General features: G+C 36.3%; 7 protein-coding genes across 8 annotated transcripts in view; 5 read left to right on the top strand and 2 right to left on the bottom strand.

Moving 5' to 3' along the window:
- Positions 1–6,822, top strand: part of ds (dachsous cadherin-related 1) — a 159,966-nt gene extending 153,144 nt beyond the window's left edge. Inside the window, exons 11-15 of the mRNA XM_081983039.1 lie at positions 10–1,757; positions 1,842–2,659; positions 2,777–2,962; positions 3,023–3,445; positions 3,533–6,822. Coding sequence (XP_081839165.1) covers positions 10–1,757; positions 1,842–2,659; positions 2,777–2,962; positions 3,023–3,445; positions 3,533–6,411 — 6,054 coding nt within the window. The 3' untranslated portion in view covers positions 6,412–6,822. The remainder of the gene's footprint in view (positions 1–9; positions 1,758–1,841; positions 2,660–2,776; positions 2,963–3,022; positions 3,446–3,532) is intronic.
- A 712-nt stretch (positions 6,823–7,534) lies between these two features.
- Positions 7,535–10,054, top strand: LOC145730091 (putative cytochrome P450 6a14). The gene is made up of 7 exons (XM_081981089.1): positions 7,535–7,924; positions 7,983–8,249; positions 8,307–8,616; positions 8,816–8,934; positions 8,987–9,160; positions 9,214–9,465; positions 9,526–10,054. The coding sequence occupies exons 1-7, from the start codon at positions 7,714–7,716 to the stop codon at positions 9,708–9,710; spliced, it is 1,518 nt and encodes a 505-aa protein (XP_081837215.1). The 5' UTR covers positions 7,535–7,713; the 3' UTR covers positions 9,711–10,054.
- A 992-nt stretch (positions 10,055–11,046) lies between these two features.
- LOC145730094 (polygalacturonase-like) lies at positions 11,047–12,555 on the top strand. Its single transcript, XM_081981092.1, has 5 exons — positions 11,047–11,206; positions 11,258–11,688; positions 11,745–11,868; positions 11,922–12,143; positions 12,197–12,555. The coding sequence occupies exons 1-5, from the start codon at positions 11,143–11,145 to the stop codon at positions 12,457–12,459; spliced, it is 1,104 nt and encodes a 367-aa protein (XP_081837218.1). The 5' UTR covers positions 11,047–11,142; the 3' UTR covers positions 12,460–12,555.
- A 575-nt stretch (positions 12,556–13,130) lies between these two features.
- On the top strand, positions 13,131–14,634 carry LOC145730093 (polygalacturonase-like). The gene is made up of 5 exons (XM_081981091.1): positions 13,131–13,290; positions 13,342–13,772; positions 13,834–13,957; positions 14,011–14,232; positions 14,289–14,634. Exons 1-5 carry the CDS (start codon positions 13,227–13,229, stop codon positions 14,549–14,551), a joined length of 1,104 nt encoding a protein of 367 aa, XP_081837217.1. The 5' UTR covers positions 13,131–13,226; the 3' UTR covers positions 14,552–14,634.
- A 1,654-nt stretch (positions 14,635–16,288) lies between these two features.
- Positions 16,289–17,755, top strand: LOC145730092 (polygalacturonase-like). The gene is made up of 5 exons (XM_081981090.1): positions 16,289–16,444; positions 16,495–16,928; positions 16,979–17,102; positions 17,155–17,376; positions 17,429–17,755. Exons 1-5 carry the CDS (start codon positions 16,363–16,365, stop codon positions 17,683–17,685), a joined length of 1,119 nt encoding a protein of 372 aa, XP_081837216.1. The 5' UTR covers positions 16,289–16,362; the 3' UTR covers positions 17,686–17,755.
- Positions 17,756–18,110: 355 nt separating this feature from the next.
- On the bottom strand, positions 18,111–19,572 carry LOC145731136 (uncharacterized). The gene is made up of 5 exons (XM_081982759.1): positions 19,205–19,572; positions 18,936–19,147; positions 18,754–18,877; positions 18,474–18,695; positions 18,111–18,420 (listed from the first exon to the last, which is right to left on the bottom strand). The coding sequence occupies exons 1-5, from the start codon at positions 19,494–19,496 to the stop codon at positions 18,146–18,148; spliced, it is 1,125 nt and encodes a 374-aa protein (XP_081838885.1). The 5' UTR covers positions 19,497–19,572; the 3' UTR covers positions 18,111–18,145.
- A 233-nt stretch (positions 19,573–19,805) lies between these two features.
- On the bottom strand, positions 19,806–21,019 carry LOC145731138 (mpv17-like protein). 2 transcript variants are annotated; one of them, XM_081982763.1, is made up of 5 exons: positions 20,797–21,017; positions 20,488–20,623; positions 20,344–20,432; positions 20,167–20,279; positions 19,806–20,109 (listed from the first exon to the last, which is right to left on the bottom strand). In XM_081982763.1, the coding sequence occupies exons 2-5, from the start codon at positions 20,620–20,622 to the stop codon at positions 19,847–19,849; spliced, it is 600 nt and encodes a 199-aa protein (XP_081838889.1). In that variant the 5' UTR covers position 20,623; positions 20,797–21,017; the 3' UTR covers positions 19,806–19,846. The 2 variants fall into 2 exon arrangements, with proteins under 2 accessions (XP_081838889.1, XP_081838890.1); XM_081982764.1 differs by having other exon boundaries at positions 19,967–20,109; positions 20,171–20,279; positions 20,797–21,019.
- Between the last annotated feature and the right edge of the window lie 303 nt (positions 21,020–21,322).

Below are 21,322 nucleotides of genomic sequence, written 5' to 3'. Positions count from 1 at the left end.
TCTTGATAGATTGTTGGAAGTGCTGCCTCACTTTCACCGGAAGATGAAGACAATATAGTACCAGACAGCACAGGAAACCACATCACCTATACACTAACCACAGCTTCAGACAGTCCCAAACAAAACCCATTTGAGATTGAGCGTAGTACCGGAAAAATCGTGGTGGCCCAAGAACTGGACAGGGAAACGCAGTCCGAATACAAATTGGAAATTAAGGCTTTGGACATACGCACCTTGAATAATCCCCAAAGCAGTGCTATAACCGTTAAAATTGAAGTTACGGATGCCAATGACAATATCCCTAAATTCCCTCAAGACCCAGTAATATTGACTGTTAGTGAAGACACGACAGTGGGTTCAAGCATTTATAACTTTACTGCTATCGACTTGGATAGTGCCGAAAATGGAGAAGTACGTTACGCGATGGCTAGTCAGTATCCTAGTAATGCATTTATGATTGACTCCTTAACGGGAACATTAACCCTAACTGCTGCACTAGACTACGAAATTGCCAAAGAGCATTTTTTAGTGGTTAAAGCTCACGATCAGCCATTAAACAGTTCAGAAAAATTAACCGGTTTTGTGACTGTCAAAATCCTAGTCTCTGACTTTAACGACAACACCCCTAGATTTATCTTACCCCAAAATTCCGTAGCTTTTTTAAGTGATAACGCGGTAGTAGGAATGAAAGTCACTACTGTTCTTGCTGTAGATGATGATGGAGGAGATAACGGACGCGTTACCTACATTTTGTCTAACACCAATGACGCTTCATACTACTCTCTTGGATACGACACAGGAATTTTAACTCTCGCTAAACCTCCTGTGCCAAATCGGAAATCGTATACTTTAAATATCACAGCTACGGATCACGGAAAGCCAACCAGGCAGGAGGTTATGAAACTAAAGGTCTTAGTGCAAGACTCCTCCAACACTTTTCAGAAATTACTGGAAGCTGAATATGAAGCTAGTGTAATGGAAAACGCCGGAGTAGGAACTTTAGTGACTCAAATCGGATTTAGAGGCGTCCACGAATCCGGAGGAAATGCCAGTTTTTTTATACCATCTGGAATGGCTGATGACACCTTTGAAGTGCATGCATCATCGGGAAAAGTGTTTACTCGTAAAGCTTTGAACCGGGAGAGTACTGAGAGTTACCTCTTACCAATCTACGTCACGGATTTTGGTTCAAACGAAGCACCAGTTTTGGACAAAACCAGATTACTGGTAAGGGTGATAGACATTAACGATCATCCACCAAAGTTCCAGCCTGGATCGTGTCAAAGACTATCAGTTCCGGAAAACAGTGACACAGCAGTATTTCACACTGTAGTAGCAAGTGATCCTGATAAAGGACTAAACGGTGATATCACCTACTCCATTACTAGTGGCAACATCAGAAATAAATTTAGCATAGACTCTAAAACTGGTGCATTGAAAGCAAAACCTTTGGACAGGGAAAGCAATGCGAGATACTACCTAACCATTACGGCACAAGATCATGGTACTCCACCCATGCAGGGTTCGTGCAATTTGACAGTGTTTGTGGAAGATCAGAATGACAACGACCCCAAGTTTGATCTGTCAAAGTATTCAACCAGTGTGCTAGAAGATGTTCCAATTGATACCTCCATTATGAAAGTGCATGCGTCTGATGCTGATATTGGGTTGAATGCTAAGATTATTTACTTTCTGGCCAATGAAAGTCAGTGGCTTTTTCGGATCGATAACAAAACTGGAGTTATTACCACGGCAGGGTAAGTAATTGCTGTGTTATTTTTATATAACAGTTTTTTACAAATTTGAAATACACAAAAATTAAGCTTAACTTTTCTTTTCAGTCTATTTGACCGTGAACGTCAATCCGAGTACAACTTCATGGTAGTGGCTACTGATAGTGGAAAATATAACGCTAGATCAACCAAAGTTCCTGTCACCGTGATCGTAAAAGACGTCAACGACAACAAACCAATCTTCACCAAATATCCCTTTCAAGAAAAAGTCCCTTCGTACATACAGCCAGGACAAAACATTCTTAAAGTGTCCGCCAAAGATATAGACGAAGGCACCAACGCTGAAATTGTGTACAGCCTGACCAATGACAATTTAGGAAAATTTCGCATTCACCCAACCACTGGAGTTTTGTCAGCCACTCAATCCTTAAGCACCAACAGTGGAAAAATTATTTACCTTAACGTAATCGCAACAGACAAAGGGAATCCTCCCAAAAGTTCCACAGGACTAATTGAATTAATAGTGGGAGATTTACCAGATTCGTCTTTAAGTCTGCACTTTCAAAACTCCACTTACGACGTAACGATCCAGGAAAACACGGATCAGTTCCATGATGTTGCTCAAGTCAGTGCAGTTCGAACCGATGGTCGAAGACAAAAGATTTTGTATTCATTCGGAATGGGCAACGAGGAGAACATATTTGTGATTGGAGCTGAAAGTGGAGTAATCCAGGTTAGAGACTCGAAGAATCTGGATTACGAGAAGCACCACACAATTAATTTGGTAGTAGAAGCAAAAACTGATGGAAATCCCAATTTGCATGGGTACTGTGACGTCGTGGTGAGGCTCAATGATGAGAACGATAATGCGCCCAAATTCACACAACAACAGTATACTGCGTCTGTTTGGGAAGGAGACAAAAAAGGTAAGAGTTGTTTGTCAATAAATTAAGTAATACACTAATTCCAAATTTGTAAGTTAAAAATCAGTTAAGCGACCTTAGCTTAAAGACAACAACGGGATAATGAACTTGTTTTTCTAGGCACTTTTGTTTTACGAGCAATAGCCTCCGATGCAGACCAGGGTTCAAACTCCAAGATACTGTACCACATAGTTGATGGAAATCATGATAACGCTTTCAAAATCGAACCGCCTTTCAGTGGCATAGTCGAGACTAACACAGTTCTGGACAGGGAAATCCGAGACAACTACAGATTGACAATCATAGGTAATTCACCAGGATAACCCAACAATAATTACCTACTTGACTAAAAATAATTAATTCCAGCTACTGACGAAGGAATACCACAAATGACTGGTACGGCACGAGTGCATATCAACGTAGTAGACGTAAACGACAACCAACCGACATTTCCTCCTCCACGTACCATCAAAGTTACTGAAGTTGCGCAAGTTGGGAGTTTACTGACCACTTTGACCGCCAACGATGTGGACACTTTCCCAGAATTGACATACAGCTTTGCATCCAGCACTGACTTGGAGTACTCGAGCTACTTTAGCATCGATCGCTATAGCGGCAAGATCTTCCTGAAGAAACAGTTAGATTTTGAGCGATGGCAGGAATGTGGACTGAAGATCGTTGTTTCTGATACTGCGCACGTTGCTGAAACTGTTCTAACAGTTGAAGTCGAGGATGTTAATGATAATCAACCTGTTTTTACGCAAAGCACTTATGAGGCTAACCTACCAGGTATTATAAAAATTTTAATAGATAAGATAATTAGATTCTTAACAAGTGTTTTCTGAATAGTGTTTTTAAAACAACTTTTTCTTCTAGATACGTCTACAGCATTAATGGAGGTTCTCACTGTCAATGCCACAGACGCTGACTCAGGCAATAATTCTAAAATCACCTTCTCTATAGTAAATCCAACGGCGGGGTTTTCCATTGGAGCCGTCGATGGCATCATAAAAGTCAACGTATCCAATATGTCTGCTAGTCTTCAAGACGTCTTCCTTACAATCAGAGCTGAAGATTCTGGTGAACCCCCACGCCACTCCCTAGCAGTGGTGCGAATTAAAAACAGTAAAAGGATGGAGTCCAGCTACGGGTACAAAAAAGAATACAAAATTACCGTTCCTGAAGACATCAAAATAGGGAGTTATTTGTTGCACTTAGCAAAACCCAGCACTCAAACTTCGAGTTTCAGTATTATTGAAGGAAATATCGATAAAATGTTTCAAATTTCTAATCCTTCAGGAGCTCTAACTTTAGTAAAAAATTTAGACCGCGAACTACAAGATGAGTATGATTTGACAGTTTCTATTGATGAAAATAGTTTCTTGGTTACTCACGTCATTATATCAGTAGAAGATTGCAATGACAATACTCCAGTTTTTGGAGAAGAAGAGTATGAAAAGAGTTTAAGTGAAACACTACCTTCCGGAAGTTCAGTGGAAAAAGTTACTGCACTAGATGCTGATTTACCTGGCAGTGTAAACTCCGAAGTGTTTTATGAAATCACTTCAGGGAATGTAGACCAATGTTTCAGGATTGACTCAAAAAGTGGAATCATTTACGTTAATAATACTTTGGATTACGACAAGGGAGCTACTGACTACCTTCTAATAGTAAAAGCATGTGATAAAGGTCCTACACCTTTATGTAGCTTAGCGTCGGTTAAACTTCATTTACAAGACGAAAACGATAACGTCCCCTTATTTCCTTTTACTGAATATTTGGAATCTGTTGGAGAAAACGAACCTGTTGGTACTGCAGTGTTTACAGCACACGCCACAGATATGGACAAAGGAATATACGGTAACGTCAATTACACCATAATAGATTCCCATAATTATGCAGGGCTGGAAAATTCTTGGAAACTTTTCCACATTGACTCCCAAACAGGACTAGTTACCACAGCGACTATGTTTGACTATGAACAGAGAAGTCGCTACAATTTTGGTATTAGAGCCACCGATTCTGGAGGTCGCTCCACAACGGTGAAAGTGTACATAGAAATAGAAAGCAAAGACGAGTATTATCCTCAATTCACTGAACGGAATTACCGTTTTTCCTTAGCTACCTCAGTTCCCCTACCAGTAGGGTATGTAGTAGGACGCGTTTTGGCAACGGACAAGGATAAAGGACCTGACGGTAGAGTGGTCTACCAATTGGCAGCACAGCATTCCTACTTTAAAGTCAATCGAACTACTGGAGCATTGCTGCTTAAAAAGAAGTTTGACCAATCGGAAACCGCACCAGCAGAAAGAGAAATCAAACTTGAAGTTACGGCCAGTTCAGGCAGACAAGGATCACTACTAAATTCTACAACAATAGATGTAGTTTTAGACCCATTAGCAGATCCTTCTACAAACTTGGTAGGTTGGGGGGAGGGCAACACATATCAAGCCCCCCAAACCGGTGTATCGGACTGGATTCTAGGACTTGTCATATCGGTAGTATTGCTTGTTCTTCTCTTTGGTGCAGCTTTTGCTTACTTACACGTCAAAAATAAGCGAAACAAGAAAATGAACAAGCCCAACTTAAACTCCGAGACTGTATCTCAAGGAAATAACTATGTGGACCCCAGTGCTTTTGATACAATTCCCATACGCGGAGGAGCTCCTCAGATGCCACCGCAAAATCAATTTGCTCCACCAAAATATGATGAGATTCCTCCTTACGGTGGAGCACACGCTGCAAGTTCCAACTCAGGTGCTGCTACAACTTCTGAGTTGTCAGGATCTGAACAGTCTGGGTCCAGCGGACGTGGTTCTGCTGAAGATGGTGATGATGGAGAAGATGAGGAAATCCGAATGATCAATGAGGGTCCGATGCAACGATCTAACGATACAGATTCTCTATCAGCGGTATCCGTAAGAAACACTCAGGAATATTTAGCCAGATTGGGAATTGTTGATAACTCAGCGTTGCAACGTAGCGAACCTAAAGAACAAATGCATCATCATCAAACTGTACCTCTAGATAGCTTACACACAATGTTTGAAGAAGAAGCTGCCAATGAGAATGACATAACTAACTTGATTTATGCTAAGCTTAACGACGTAGCTGGCAGTGAGCGAGCTAGTTCTGCCGACGAAGGGGCTACTAACACTTTGGGGCCTACAATGGAACACGTAATGGCCATTAGTTACGGTGAAGTGCCAACGGTGACGCACCAACCATCTATGAATGGTTCTTTAAGTTCTATAGTACACAGCGAAGAAGAGTTGGCAGGTAGTTACAACTGGGATTACTTGTTAGACTGGGGGCCTCAGTATCAGCCTCTGGCTCACGTTTTCTCTGAAATAGCAAGACTGAAAGACGATACTGCGTCAGTTCACAGTGGAGCCAGCGGAACTTCAAGCGTTCGAAGTAAAGTGTCAGTGGCTCCAGCAAAAAATATCCCTCCACCTTTAATAACTAGTGTAGCACCTAGAGCAATTGCAATGCCTATTCTAAACTCTAGAGGGGGCCACAATCAGATGATGATGCTGCCACGGTCACCAATTAGCCACGACGCTTCGGGAACCGGTTTTAGCACATCAACGGCAATGTCTCCTAGTTTTTCTCCTTCTTTATCACCTTTGGCGACCAAGTCTCCGTCAATTTCACCTCTGGTCGCTCCAGGTCTGTCGGCTGCTCACCACGCAATGTCACGACAGGCTCAAAATAGAAATAAATCAGTCGTTGACACTGAATTGCGAATATAGAAGAGGCTCAAACGATTTTTGAGCATTCGGGCTGTGTTATAGGAGCTTTTTTTAGACTGAGTTTTTGTAAATGTTTTGTAATTTGTATATACCCTAGCGTAATAGCAATTGTGAATGATGCTCACTAGATCCTGAGTTAGTTGCCATTTTTAGCCATATTGTATATATTTACGTGGTCGTTTGTTCAAATCACTGACGCTCTTAAAGGTTTTATAAAACAATTCACAGTTATTAAACAACTTACTCTCGAACGAAAGTTCAATCGATTGTTTTTGTTAAAATTCTTGCGTGTGAATGGTTAGAAAATTAATTATTGTACTATGTAAAGTTAGCAAATGTGTTTTATGTAATAAAAGAACTGTAAAAATGTACAAATATTCGGATAAGTTATTAAAAATGAACTTGATTGAATTTCCGTTGTTTTTTTTTTCACTGCGTAAAACTTATTTACCTACAAGGAAGAAGGAAAAAATCATCTCAATATCATAAAATTGGATGGCGTCATTATATTTAGAATGTGCCAAATAAGGAAGTAAATGTTTTGCAACATCTGTACAACAATTCTACTACAAATTCTACAAAAAATTTAAACCATAATTTTTGGCTTTTACTAGTAGTACATCTGTATTGTTATTAATAAAAATACACTATAAACTTACAGATTTAAGATAACTGTGTTCTACGGATATACAAAAATTTGTATCTAAGCAAGTTCATTTAATAACAAAAAAATAATAACCATTAACGTAACTATAAGAGCGGCGGTCAATGAAACAATATAATTGCTTTGAAGTAAATATCTAAAATGCAAGTTGCAACATAGTGCACGACAAACGTGATAAAATTATTGAAAGTAACACGCAAATATTGTTTTCTTTTTTTTTCAATCTATGAATAATCAGACTGTTTGTATTTCCGATTGCCCATAATAGCATCAATGTCAGTCATAGATATCTATATGAAAAAACAAAGTCAATAACCAGTTAAAAATCTGTTGAATCCACTAAAGACGGCTCTACACGATGGGGCAAATATTGTTGACCATTATGCACAGTAAGGTTCTTGCAGTGTGTGGTGGCTTTCAAAGCATTTTATGTGTTTAACCATAAACTAACCAATTATCGTACTAATTATTGCATTTTTAAAAACCCACATTTGCTACTGAATGAAAAATTGTTAAGCTATTAAACAAACCGTGTAGCACTCACTTAAAATGGAAGTGATAAGATAATTATGGATAAATAGGTCAGTTAATATTACAAATTGTTATAGTTGCTGCCTAGCCGTTCAGAAGACTAGACAATGTTTTTTACTGTTCTTATTCTCGCGTTATTAAGTTTAACATATTGGTTTTTAAATAACAAACATTCTTATTGGAAAAAACGAGGAGTGCCACAACTTGAGCCAAAATTCTTTTTTGGTGATTTTAAGGGTGCTATTTTAAAGAAACTTAGTTTGCATGAAGTTATTCAGGATGCGTACAATAAATTCAAAGCAGCTGGTCATAAACATGGTAAGTTTTAGTTTCTTTATAAAATTATTTTATATGGGGAACTGGTCTGTAATTGTAGGAGGCATATACCTAACGTATGCTCCAATATGGATACCAGTAGATGCAGAATTAGTTAAGAGAATCACATGCAATGACTTTCCTCATTTTACTGCCCACGGATTCTTCTTTCACCATAAAAACGATATTTTATCCAACAATTTGTTTAATTCTGAAGGAGCTGAATGGAAACATTTAAGAGCCAAACTAACTCCAGCGTTTACAAGTGCAAAACTGAAACTCATGTTCGGTTTAATTGATAAGCTCGGTGAACGCCTGGAAAATCAAAGTAAGGACTCTTATCAGTTATGTCATACTGAAATTCATAATTTCCAATTTGATTCAGTTAAAAATTTGTACGAACTACACCAACCCATCGATTTAAAAGACACAACAACGCGTTTTCTAACTGATGTCATAGGAAGTTGCGCTTTTGGCTTTGACTTCAATACTTTGGAAAACCCCGACAATGAATTTGCAAAACACGCAAATCGTATTTTTGCTCCCAGGTTTCTGTCAGAAATCTTGGAACAAATAGTCAACTGGGAGTTACTGGGAAGGTTAGGGCATACATGGATGAAGAAGGATGTGAATGGGTATTTTCTGAAGTTAATTCGAAATATGGTAGACTATAGGGATAAAAATAATATTTGGAGGTATGTAACGTTTTGAAACAAATTAATAACTTTGCTTTTGATAGAGTATGTTTTTGGATAAAATACTTTAGTATGATCAATTGAAATAAGATGTATGTAAAAAGTTTCTATTCACAGAACATTCTTTACTTTAAGATATAAAACGACTTTTAGGTCAAATCCACATAAAATCATTGCTTTGTGTTTGCTTGTTTTTTAGGTATGACCTTCTTGATGTTCTTCGAGAATTACGTAACAAAGAAAATGTAGAAGGAAAAGATGAAAAAAATACTTTAACATTTAATGAAGTCGCCGCCAACGTTTTTCTTACATTAGCAAGTAATCTCACCAATCATAAACCAATATATTTGAGTAAACTTATTTTGAGTAGGTTTTGAGACTACGTCCACATGTATAACTTTCATGATGTACGAATTGGCTTGTAATCCTACTATCCAGGCAAAAGCTAGAAAAGAAATCTGGGAAGTATGCAAACACGACCCTAATCATGAAATCACTTATGATGATCTTAATGAAATGAAGTACTGCACAATGGTTATTAATGGTATACATTATTTATTCAAAAATTGTCGAAATAGGTAAACAAATTCCTTGTAGAGGCTTTGCGTCGTCATACTATCGCCAGTGAGCTACCTAGAACTTGCACCAAAGACTACAACATTCCTGGAACTGATGTTGTATTGGAAAAAGGAACTTTTGTGTTAATTCCCAGTGCAGCCATTCACAACGACTCTGATTATTATCCCAATCCATTGGAATTCAATCCTGAAAATTTTAATGAAGCAAACAAATCTTCGAAGAAGGACTCTGCCTTTTTTCCTTTTGGCGAAGGACCAAGATTATGTATTGGTATGACATATTTTTCAACTTAAATTTTTTGAGGTTTAATTGTACCTAATTGTGTTCTAGGCGTTCGATTTGCAATGATACATATTAAACTGACCCTGGTTAGATATCTCAGAAACTACAAGTATGAGTTAAATCCTAGCACTTCGCCAAAAATTGAGTATGAGCCTAATCATGTTAGCATTATACCAAGAGGAAAAGTTTTGTTAGATATTATCAAAGTGGAAGAACAGGACATTATGTCGTAAAGTTGTAAACAAAACTAATCAACTAACTAAATCACTAATTAAACTGTATACCTATAGCATATAATTTGTGTCTATTTAAAGATATAATTGCAGACTTTTGAACTTAATTTTTTCTTTGCTAGGCCTTCATTTGTATTTACTTATCAAAGTTCACTTTGTATATTTAATGTTTTAATGAAGGTCAATGAATTAAATTGGGTTGTTAAGAAATTAGGAAAGGAGGAAACAGCAACACTAAGGTGGATAATTAATATGTTTATTGTCGTGTTATTGTAGTATGAATAATTTGAGTTCAATGACTTTGCATAACTTTACACGACTTAAACTTTACACGAAACTAAATTGTTTCAATTTTTAAACACTAATAATAATCATTAAGTAGTTACAACTTCAAATCTGGAGGATACGCAGACAGCCAATATTGTATGCCAATATTGTAGGCAATTTTCAATTACAATAAAGTAGATTGAAAAGAACATTTTTTAAGTTTTAGACATCGTGTTGTTACAGAAATAATAAGAGATTAGATTATTATACATCTTTATGCATTATACTCTTGTAAACAATTTTGGGTAAACGACATCATTAATAATAATTAAATACTCTACACAAAAAAAATATTCTTGAATTGTTTGAATATGACTTCATAAAGCTACAATTTTACCCTAAAAAAGTTCAGACCCTTAAGCATTGAAGAAGTTTTTTTATAATAAGAAAGCCGTCATTAATAAAATTTCAATCCATTAGTAAGCTAGTCCGTGCCTGTACTTACGTCCAGAAGTGCATTACCCTAATAAAATCACTTTAGTTATTCAAAATTTGCAGTAAGTCAGTGCAGTAAAAGCTTGATCATAATCATATTATGATGATTGATTAGTGTCTGGAATACCACGTGAATATGCATTAGTGATTAATAAGAAAGATTATTAATAAAAGTCCAATTCAAAAGGTTAATAAGCTAGTCCGTACCTGTACTTAACAAATACACTCCATTTTATCTAGTCCTGAAAATTGATGTCAACAAATAACTCATTAACCAATGACGATTTTTAATTAAATTATCTGCAAAATGATTTTCTTGAAGTAAAATGAATTTTTCTTTCACTAAACAAACTACTAACAGTGAAAAATTTTAATCAAATAATAATATTGTAGCTTACTTGATTAAATCAAATTTATTTAGAGGAAATCAATTATTACGGTGCAATTAGCATTTTGTTGGAAAAATAACTATTTGCTTAACCTAAGATGTATCAAAAAATAAGACTCTCTTAATGTTTCCCACTTATATCAAGAAGTCTATTACGCTAATAAAACCACTTTAGTTATCCTGATTAGAGACTAATTGAAAAAATCGCGAATCTACTACAGTAATTATTATCAATCAAACAGCTAGAAATCATACCAGACAGTTAGTGGTATAGTGCTCAAAATGATAGCTTTAAATTATATTACAGCTTCTGTAGCTCTTATCTGTGTCATCCCGGGAGCTTTAAGTAAGTTACTCAAACATTCCTAATAAAAATCTAGCAAATGTTTTATTTTAGGTTGTGTGGTTACACAGTTTGATCAAATTCCTGTAGCCCTGGAAATTTGCGATGCAATTATACTTGACAACTTGCAAGTGCCTTCAGGTGAAACATTGAAACTCCATCTTAGACCTGGGACCACAGTCACATTTAGAGGAACCACCACTTTTGGCTTCCAGAATTGGGAAGGACCATTGGTGGAAATCAATGGTACTGACGTCGTCATCACGGGTGAAGATGATGCTATTTTGGATGGTCAGGGTCCTCTTTACTGGGACGGTTTAGGAGAATGGGGGACAGTGAAACCAAAATTTTTCACTCTGCAGCTGCATAACTCTATTATGAGTAACATACATATTTTGAACAATCCTGTACATTGTGTCTTGTTAGCTGATTCGTCGAACGTGACTTTGGATAGTTGGGTTATTGATGCATCTGTTGGACATCCAGTAAGTACTAATTACATCTTTGTAAAAAGATGTTTCTAAATTTCTCTTTCTGTAAGGATGTAGCAGGTAGCGACCATGCTGGTCACAATACTGACGGTTTTGATATTTGGAACTGCACTAATGTAATTTTGTCCAACAGTATGGTACAGAACCAAGACGATTGTGTAGCTGTTCGATGTGGTAAGCCAACTTCGTGGTATGTCAAAAACAAGCCAAATCAACTTTACATTTAGGTGACAATATCGTTGTGGAAGACATGGTTTGTTACGGAGGACATGGTCTCAGCCTTTCCGTAGGCTTTAGCAACGAGTTCTACGAACAAAACGTTCTCAAAAACGTGATTATCAGAGATTCCATTTTAGAAGGTGGCCAAAATGCTATCCACATCAAAACTCACGTCGATGGTACTACAGGTCTTATACAAAATGTCACTTACGAAAACATTGAATTCCAAGGTTTGTTCAAAATTTGCAGTAAGTCTGCACAATTTGACTCTGTTAATACTTAGGTCCCTCAAGATATGGTATTATTATCCAAGAGAATTACAGAAACAGTCACGCAACTACTACTAGATCATTAGAACCCGAAAACAATATACCAATAATCGATTTGAAACTTATCAATGTTATAAGATCAGTGGGAGTAAAAGCTACTCCCATTTACATTCTGTGTGCTGAAGACGGTTGTTTCGATTGGGAATTTACTAATGTTTCTATAGAAGGCACAAAAAACAATAATTGTAACTATCTTCCTAATGATTTTGAATGTTAATTGGAAATCCGGAAAAATTTTCTTACAGTTATTGATCTATTTGATCTGTTGAAATTATGACATTTTACTGAATAAAGACGCTGTGACCTTTTACGATTTGCTTGTTTTTGTGATATGAATATTGAATATCAACGATATTTATTGACCTGATAATAACTAATGTAAAATTAGTTCCAAAAACTTGATCATAATCATATTATGATGATTGATTAGTGTCTCCAATACCACTTGAATATGCATTAGTGATTAATTAGAAAGATTATTAATAAAAGTCCAATTCAAAATGTTAATAAGCTAGTCCGTACCTATACTTAACAAATACACTCCATTTTATCTGGTCCTGAAAATTGATGTCAACAAATAACTCATTAACCAATGACGATTTTTAATTAAATTATCTGCAAAATGATTTTCTTGAAGTAAAATTAATTTTTCTTTCACTAAACAAACTACTAACAGTGAAAAATTTTAATCAAATAATAATATTGTAGCTTACTTGATTAAATCAAATTTATTTAGAGGAAATCAATTATTACGGTGCAATTAGCATTTTAGTCGAAAAATAACTATTTGCTTAACCTAAGATGTATCAAAAGATAAGACTCTCTTAATGTTACGACTTATGTCAACAAGTATATTACGCTAATAAAACCACTTTAGTTATCCTGATTAGAGACTAATTGAAAAAATCGCGAATCTACTACAGTATTTATTATAAATCAAACAGCTAGAAATCATACCAGACAGTCAGTGGTACAGTGCTCAAAATGATAGCTTTAAATTATATTACAGCTTCTGTAGCTCTTCTCTGTGTCATCCCGGGAGCTTTAAGTAAGTTACTCAAACATTCCTAATAAAAATCTAACAAATGTTTTATTTTAGGTTGTGTGGTTACACAGTTTGATCAAATTCCTGTAGCTTTGGAAATTTGCGATGCAATCATCCTTGACAACTTGCAAGTGCCTTCAGGTGAAACATTGAAACTCCATCTTAGACCTGGGACCACAGTCACATTTAGAGGAACCACCACTTTTGGCTTCCAGAATTGGGAAGGACCATTGGTGGAAATCAATGGTACTGACGTCGTCATCACGGGTGAAGATGATGCTATTTTGGATGGTCAGGGTCCTCTTTACTGGGACGGTTTGGGAGAATGGGGGACAGTGAAACCAAAATTTTTCACTCTGCAGCTGCATAACTCTATTATGAGTAACATACATATTTTGAACAATCCTGTACATTGTGTCTTGTTAGCTGATTCGTCGAACGTGACTTTGGATGGTTGGGTTATTGATGCATCTGCTGGAGATCCAGTAAGTAATCATTACATCATCTACGTAAGGAGATTTTACTTTAAACTTTTCTTTCTGTAAGGATGTAGCAGGTATCGACCAAGCTGGTCACAACACTGACGGTTTTGATATTTGGAACTGCACTAATGTAGTTTTGTCTAACAGTATGGTACAGAACCAAGACGATTGTGTAGCTATTCGATGTGGTATGTTTCTTTCTTCATTGTATATGTCAAAAACTTATTTAATTAACCCTTAGGCGATAATATTGTTGTGGAAGATATGGTTTGTTACGGAGGACACGGTCTCAGCATTTCCGTAGGCTTTAGCAGCGAGTTCTACGAACAAAACGTTCTCAAAAACGTGATTATTAGAGATTCCATTTTAGAAGGTGGCGAAAATGCTATCCACATCAAAACACACGTCGATGGTACTACAGGTCTTATACAAAACGTCACTTACAACAACATTGAATTCGAAGGTTTGTTCAAAATTTGCAGTAAGTCTGCACAATTTGACTTTGTTGATACTTCCTAGGTCCCTCAAACTATGGTATTAACATCCAAGAGAATTACAGAAACAGTCCCGCAAATGCTACTGGAACACTAGAACCGGAAAACAATATCCCAATAATCGATTTAAAGCTTATCAATGTTATAGGAACAGTAGGAGTAAACGCTACTCCCATTTATATTCTGTGCGCTGAAGAAGGTTGTTTTGATTGGGAATTTAGTAATGTTTTAGTAGAAGGCACTAAAATCAATAATTGTAACTATCTTCCGAGTGACTTTGAATGTTAATTGGAAATCCGGCAAAAATTTCTTGTAGTTCGATCTGCTGGGATTATGACATTTTACTGAATAAAGACGCTGTGACATTTTTCGATTTGCTTCTTCTTGTGATTGAACCATCAAAATGATGATAAAACGAACTGTAGGAACTTCTTTTTTGTTTAAATTTATAAAATGATTTAGATCATATTATAATGATTGATTAGTGTCAGCAATCCCACTTGAACATGATATTTTCTAGATAACTTGATAAGATAAAAGCAGATTTCCAATAATACTTCAGCTGGTCCTCGAATTAAACCAAGACACGACCATAAACGATCATAAATTGATAGCAAAAGTATTGTGGCATATAAAAAATTCATAGTATCGGTCTGCCTAAGAATTGGGTGAAATGTCGGAACTAAAAATCAGACAGATAAAAAAATTGAAATGTTAAACGGCCCATACACTATACAATTAGTTGTACGACAAGTTGTACAACTCAGGTCGTTTCGACCGTCGAAACGATAATTGCATAGTGTGTGATGCTATCGTCCAACAAGTCGTACGACCCGGTCGAATCGTACGGTAGTTTGACTGGAGAAAAATTTATCGTACGACGGCGTTTGATATACGACAAATCGGACTCAATTCGACATAAACTTAAAAAAAGAATTTAAAATTCTCGTAAATATGGAGACTAATACATTTTGAACTGAATTTATTGATCTCTATCGTGAGCAGGTTTGTTTGTGGGATGTGAAATTCAATGAATATGCCAATAAACATAAACTTTTTCCTTTCTTTTCTGTTTCCTAACTTTTCTTTCATCATGAACTAAAGCGACCACTATTGCTGCTGTATTTGTTGTTCACAACGAACGCGGCATGATGCTCTGCGTGCTATATAAATTTAAAACGTACTGCAAATCTTTATGACCGATTGATGCTCAAATCGTTTGTGTTTGTGGCCAAAATCATGTGCAACTTGTCGCATCAATTGTCTGTTCAATCCATCGTACAACTTGTCGTACTACTAATTGTATAATGTATGGGCCGTTTAACAGAAACAGTTGACGATGGCATTTTTTTGTCACATTGTATACGTACATTTTTCCTCACAATAGCCGACCCTGAGGATTTAAAAAATACGGCCACAGTCAAATTTAATCGTATCTAGAAGGCTTCTTCAGGCATTTTCCTCTTCATTTTATGTTGAATTTTTATTAAATGGATGTTAGAAACATATAATTTAGACAAAATTGTTATTTGTATATTTAAAATGGTAATTTATTTGTTCTTTCGGCTCGAAATATAGACGATATTTTTTCGACGACTGCTGTGGGGTGGAGTAGAAGGACAATTCACATCATTTTCGTAGCTCGAACTCATTGTCACTGATAAATCACTTTGACGGAATGGCTTTATTTCAAACAGATCTGTCAAGCGTTGTTATGAAAACGCCGAAAAAGTTGGTGAGTAGATTGTTAGTAGAAAGCAAAAACGCTCTAAGACAGAAAATTATTCACTTTCTGTGCACGTACGGCGAATAACCATTTTCTGCTTTGAAATCGAACATGAGGTACTTTCAAAGTCAGTAGTCGGAAAAGTACATTTCATGCACGGCCGCAAAACAGTACGTGAAGTGAGTACTTCACGTCCGTTTGAACAAAAAATATATTATTACAAATAAAATTTGTCATGTATTTCAAACACAGTTTTCCACTTATGAGGAACGCAGTTACAGGAAAATTCCGCTCAGCTTTGCTGATAAGACAATTACGAGAAAAGAAAACAAGACTACTGATACAACTATAAATCAAAAAGGAGTCCACAGTCATGAATCAGTCAATTGTAAACTGCACAATAATGTTCTTAGCAGCTTCAGTAGCTTTATTCTGCATCATCCAAGCAACTCTAGGTAATTTCAACGATTTTATTTAGCAAATTGTTATAAGGTTTTCTTTTAAGGTTGTGTGGTGACCCAATTCGATGAAATTCCTGTAGCTTTAGAAAATTGCGATGCAATCATTCTTGACAACTTGCAAGTGCCATCAGGAGAAACTTTGAAACTCCACCTCAGAACTGGTACTACAGTAACATTCAGAGGAAACACCACGTTTGGTTTCCAACACTGGGAAGGACCATTGGTGGAGATCAATGGTACTGACGTTGTTATTCAAGGTGAATATGGTGCTATCCTAGATGGTCAAGGTCAGCTTTATTGGGACGGTTTGGGTGAGTCGGGAGGCGCACTGAAACCCAAATTCTTCACGCTACAACTGCATAACTCTATCATGAGTAACATACACGTTTTTAACAATCCTCTACATTGTGTCTTGTTAACTAATTCGTCTCATGTTACTTTGGACGGTTGGGTTATTGATGCATCTAGTGGAGATCCAGTAAGTAATAACTGTTGTTATTGTAAGAGGTAGAAAATGGTTTTTTTTAGGACGTAGTTGGTACTGACTTAGCCGGTCACAATACTGACGGTTTCAACATTTGGAACTCCACAAATGTAATTTTATCAAACAGTATGGTTCACAACCAAGACGATTGTGTGGCTCTAAGAAGCGGTAAGTGACCACTTTTACCACTTTACCAAAAAATCAATTAAAAAACTTACAGGTAAGAACATTATTGTGGAGGACTTGATTTGTTACGCCGGACATGGTCTTAGCATTTCCGTAGGGTTCAGCAACGACACTTACGAGCAGAACGTCCTGCAGGATGTAATCGTCAAAGATTGCATTTTACAGGGAGGTGAAAATGGTATTCACATCAGAACACACGTTGATGGTACTACAGGTCTTATACAAAATATCACCTACGACAACATACAGTTCCAAGGTTTGTTTGATATGTACAGAAATCTGCAGAATTTTGATTTGTGATTTGATAGGTGCCTCGAAATATGGCATCAAAATCCAAGAGAACTACAGAAACCATGCTCAAGGGGCAGTAATAGAGGCTAGAAATAACATACCAATTGTAGATCTGAAGCTCGAAAACATCATAGGTGTAGTACAATCATCAGCGATTCCTATTTATATTCTGTGTGCCGACGAGGGTTGTTTTAATTGGGAGTTTACTAATGTTCTGGTTCAAGGCATTAATTCTAATAATTGCAATTACGAGCCTACTGGTTTTTCGTGCTAGTTATTAGATCAAGAACTATTATTATTTATCTACAAATACAACTATTATAATAAAGATCTACAAAAGCAAATGAGGAATGTTATTTTAATATTTTGCCAAAGCATACCATCCTGCTCATTACAGATTAGGTGAGAATTGAAATTTACAAAATAATATGCTGCTCATAGCAATATAATTCACATTACATTAGAAATACCTACTCTAGATAAATGAAAAGGAGGAACAATAACTTGGTCACCACGCAATCCAAATTTGATGCCAAGAGATCAAACTTTTACATTCTGGTATGGAAGCCTTTCTGACTTCTAGAAGAAATAAAGACATTTTAAAGATATTCAATAACAGTGACTGATACATTACACCATCTCTTCATAATTTGATCATAAGGTAACTTGTCTGGCATTGGTTAAAAATAAAACAACCAATTTACTTGCTGTTCAAAATGGTGTTACCCTTTTAATTAGCACTCATACCCTTCAGGTTCAAAATTACATTCGTTTTCCACATTTCCAGTTACATTAACACCAGACCATACCCAATCAAAACATCCATCTTCTGCACAAACTATCTTTACAGGCACTGCAGTACTACCAACAGTACCAGTGACATCAACTAAAACCAGATCTCGGATTGGCACATTATTCGTAGGTTCCACTTCTTCTTTGATTATAGATGTGTTTGAAGGTGGTTTGTTGCTGTAGTTCTCTTCAATCAATATTCCATTGTACGTTATATCTGCATAATACATCAGGCAATTAGAGCTATTTACAAATTTTATAACCTACTACCTCTTAAAGTGATGTTTTTATAAATTACTCCTGTGATATTGCCGTAACCACCATCCACGTGGGTTTTCACGTGAATGCCATTTCTGCCGCTTTCAACCACAGAATCATAAAATGACACGTTTTGTATGGTGTTGAGAGGGATGGAATCATTGCTGAAACCCACAGAGATGCTAAGTCCATGACTACCATGACAGTATAAGTTGACCACAGTAATGTTAGACCCTGTAGATTGAAAATTGCGGCAATAAAAACTGTAAATTACCTAAAGACTCAAGTATACCACAACGCAAAGCTACACAGTCATCCTGGTTGTAAATAACCGAGTTTGAGATCACCACGTTGCTTGAGTTCCACACATCAAAAGCATCAGTGTTGTGACCTTCATTTCCTGATTGAGCAACACCCTGTATATTATATATACCATCAGTGAGTGTTTAACAAAACAATAAAGAAGCTACTAACAGGATCACCAGCCAAGTCGTCAATATACCAGTTAGTAAAAACGACATCATCAGAGTTTGTAATCTGCACCACGTCTTTAGGAGTGTTCACCACGTATATGTCTTTGAAAACGGATCCACCAAAAGCTTCAATAGTAAAGAATTGTGGTTTAGAGTTGCTCCAACCTCCTTGACCATCCCAGTAGGACTGACCCAATCCATCAATAACTGAACCTAAAAGTTACCTCATTTTATTTAATTTAAACTAAAATTTAATTTTCTGAGAGTTACCTTCTTCACCTCTTACTGTAATATTAGTCCCATTAATAGTAACTAAAGGACCATCCCAAAGCTCAAATCCAAATGAAATGTTTCCTCTAAAAACCACTTCAGTCCCTTGAGTTAGGTTGAGCTGAAGGGTGACTCCAGCAGGTACTTCCAAGTTATCCAAAATAATTTGGTCGCAATGCAAAACAGCGTCCTCGACATCCTCAAAAGCTGTTACAACACAGGATTGTCCGAAAGACAATTGAATTAACGTGAAAATAACCAATGAAACTAGTAGGAATTTTCCGAACCACATGATGGCTGCATTGAGTGGATCAATGGAATAATAAATTGGAATATATTAATTGATGTTGTTGTCGTTATGTGTTATGTTATCACTTTGAAGTACTGCATTCTAATAAGTTGATGATTTCAATTCAGGACTGTATTTAATTTTTAGTTTATGTAATTCAATTAGATTGTATTGTTGAGGAAACCTCTTTCTTTATGTTTGAGTGTAGGTTTTTTAGTAATTTAGAGAAATGAAAAAATTCCAAAGTGTTCTCAACTATTCTGTAGAGAAAACTGACAACTTTTATGCTTGGAGTAAAAAATAAAACATCAATTACTTATAAGACATCTTTAATATTATTTTCTTTTCAATCATTATATATTTTTCACACTCTTACTTCCAACGATATTTTCTTCAATCTTTGGATTTGAAACATCCTGACGTTTAAACCAACACAAAATGTTAATCCAAGCAAATGAGCAAGTTCCTATATAAGTCACCCTGTATACGCTGGGAACTAAAGAAAAATTAACAGCCTGTGCTGGTAACCAGAACAAGCAGCTTGCAGAGAATGTGTTCACAAATTTGTTGCGGCACTCTTCTAGTAAATCTGGCTTTTTTTCCAAAATACTCATTGCTGAAATGCACGTCCATTGTTACTGAATTTGTTCTAGTATAGTGTAAACCCACTTACTCACATAGAAAATTACCAGAAGTTGAGGAGTGAAAACAAACTGGTCTATGAGCATTTTTTTCACTACCACCTTCACGGTGGTACCTGGTAGTTTTTTATCCAGAAACTTGTACCTATGATTGGTTCAATTTTTTCTGGTTGCTGTTTTTGAGTTAAAATGATATAATACCAACCTACCATACTGCCAGCAAGGGTCCTGCCACACTGGTACCGTATATGGCGTACCTGGATATTACTTCCGCATTCAGAGGCTCTGAAGACTTGGCCTATTAAGTTATCTCCAGGAGGTTAAAATGTATAGTAGCAATTTTGATAACTTACCAAAACCTTGCTATTTATAGCCTGCTGCGATGTTTCAGCAGCTACACACAGAGTACCATAAACTATAGAGTTTCCGATTATCGGGTATTTCTCTAAGAAAGTGCGGAATATTGTTCCTGCCTTACTCCAACTCATTCTGTAATAGTTTTGTGTAATAATATCGGGACAACAAATCAAATTTGTGTTGGTGAAATTCAGGCCGGAAAGGATTATTTCTTATCACAATTAAGTAAACAAACAGTGATGTTAAAGTAAGTAATCCCATCAGGTGAGTAATGTTACAGGAACTTTCAACCATTCAATACGTACCTTATTCTATTTAAAACAGGACAGAACCAAAAGCTGTAGAAACACACGTGGTTCTATATGACACAAAGTCTATCTAGGATATAACAACAATAAAACGAATCGTTTTATTATGGCATACATTAGTAAAATTTAACCAAATTGACCTCGTTGAATGTTTAATGACTATAAAGTCTGAACAACGCGACTGGCTTGGTTACGGATGCGCATTGTTGAGACGGGTACCCACTCCACTTTTGTGGTGCAAATGCGCTATGAAAATTAATAAAAACGAGTTATTACCGAGGAGTTAACACTGCGGTTACATTATGTTACATAAGTATTTTGGTTATCAATCAAAACTAGCATATAGTTATATTGATAATGAATAATGGGCAGTGAATAAGTTTATTTCAATTGCAACTTATGAGCATAGAGGATTTTAAAGGTTCCCTAATTAAAAAAAGGTGATGTAGTGCAATTCTCTAGATATTTAGTTGGTTGACGTACCGATAATTATTTTGTTTTTACGTACTGCTTCTACTAAATT

Source organism: Ips typographus, linkage group LG6 (assembly GCF_016097725.1).
Source record: "Ips typographus isolate SLU linkage group LG6, UJ_Ityp_2.0, whole genome shotgun sequence".
NCBI classification, from domain to species: Eukaryota; Metazoa; Arthropoda; class Insecta; order Coleoptera; family Curculionidae; genus Ips; species Ips typographus.
Note: the sequence above shows the minus strand (reverse complement) of the source record. Positions and strands in the feature narration are given on the sequence as shown.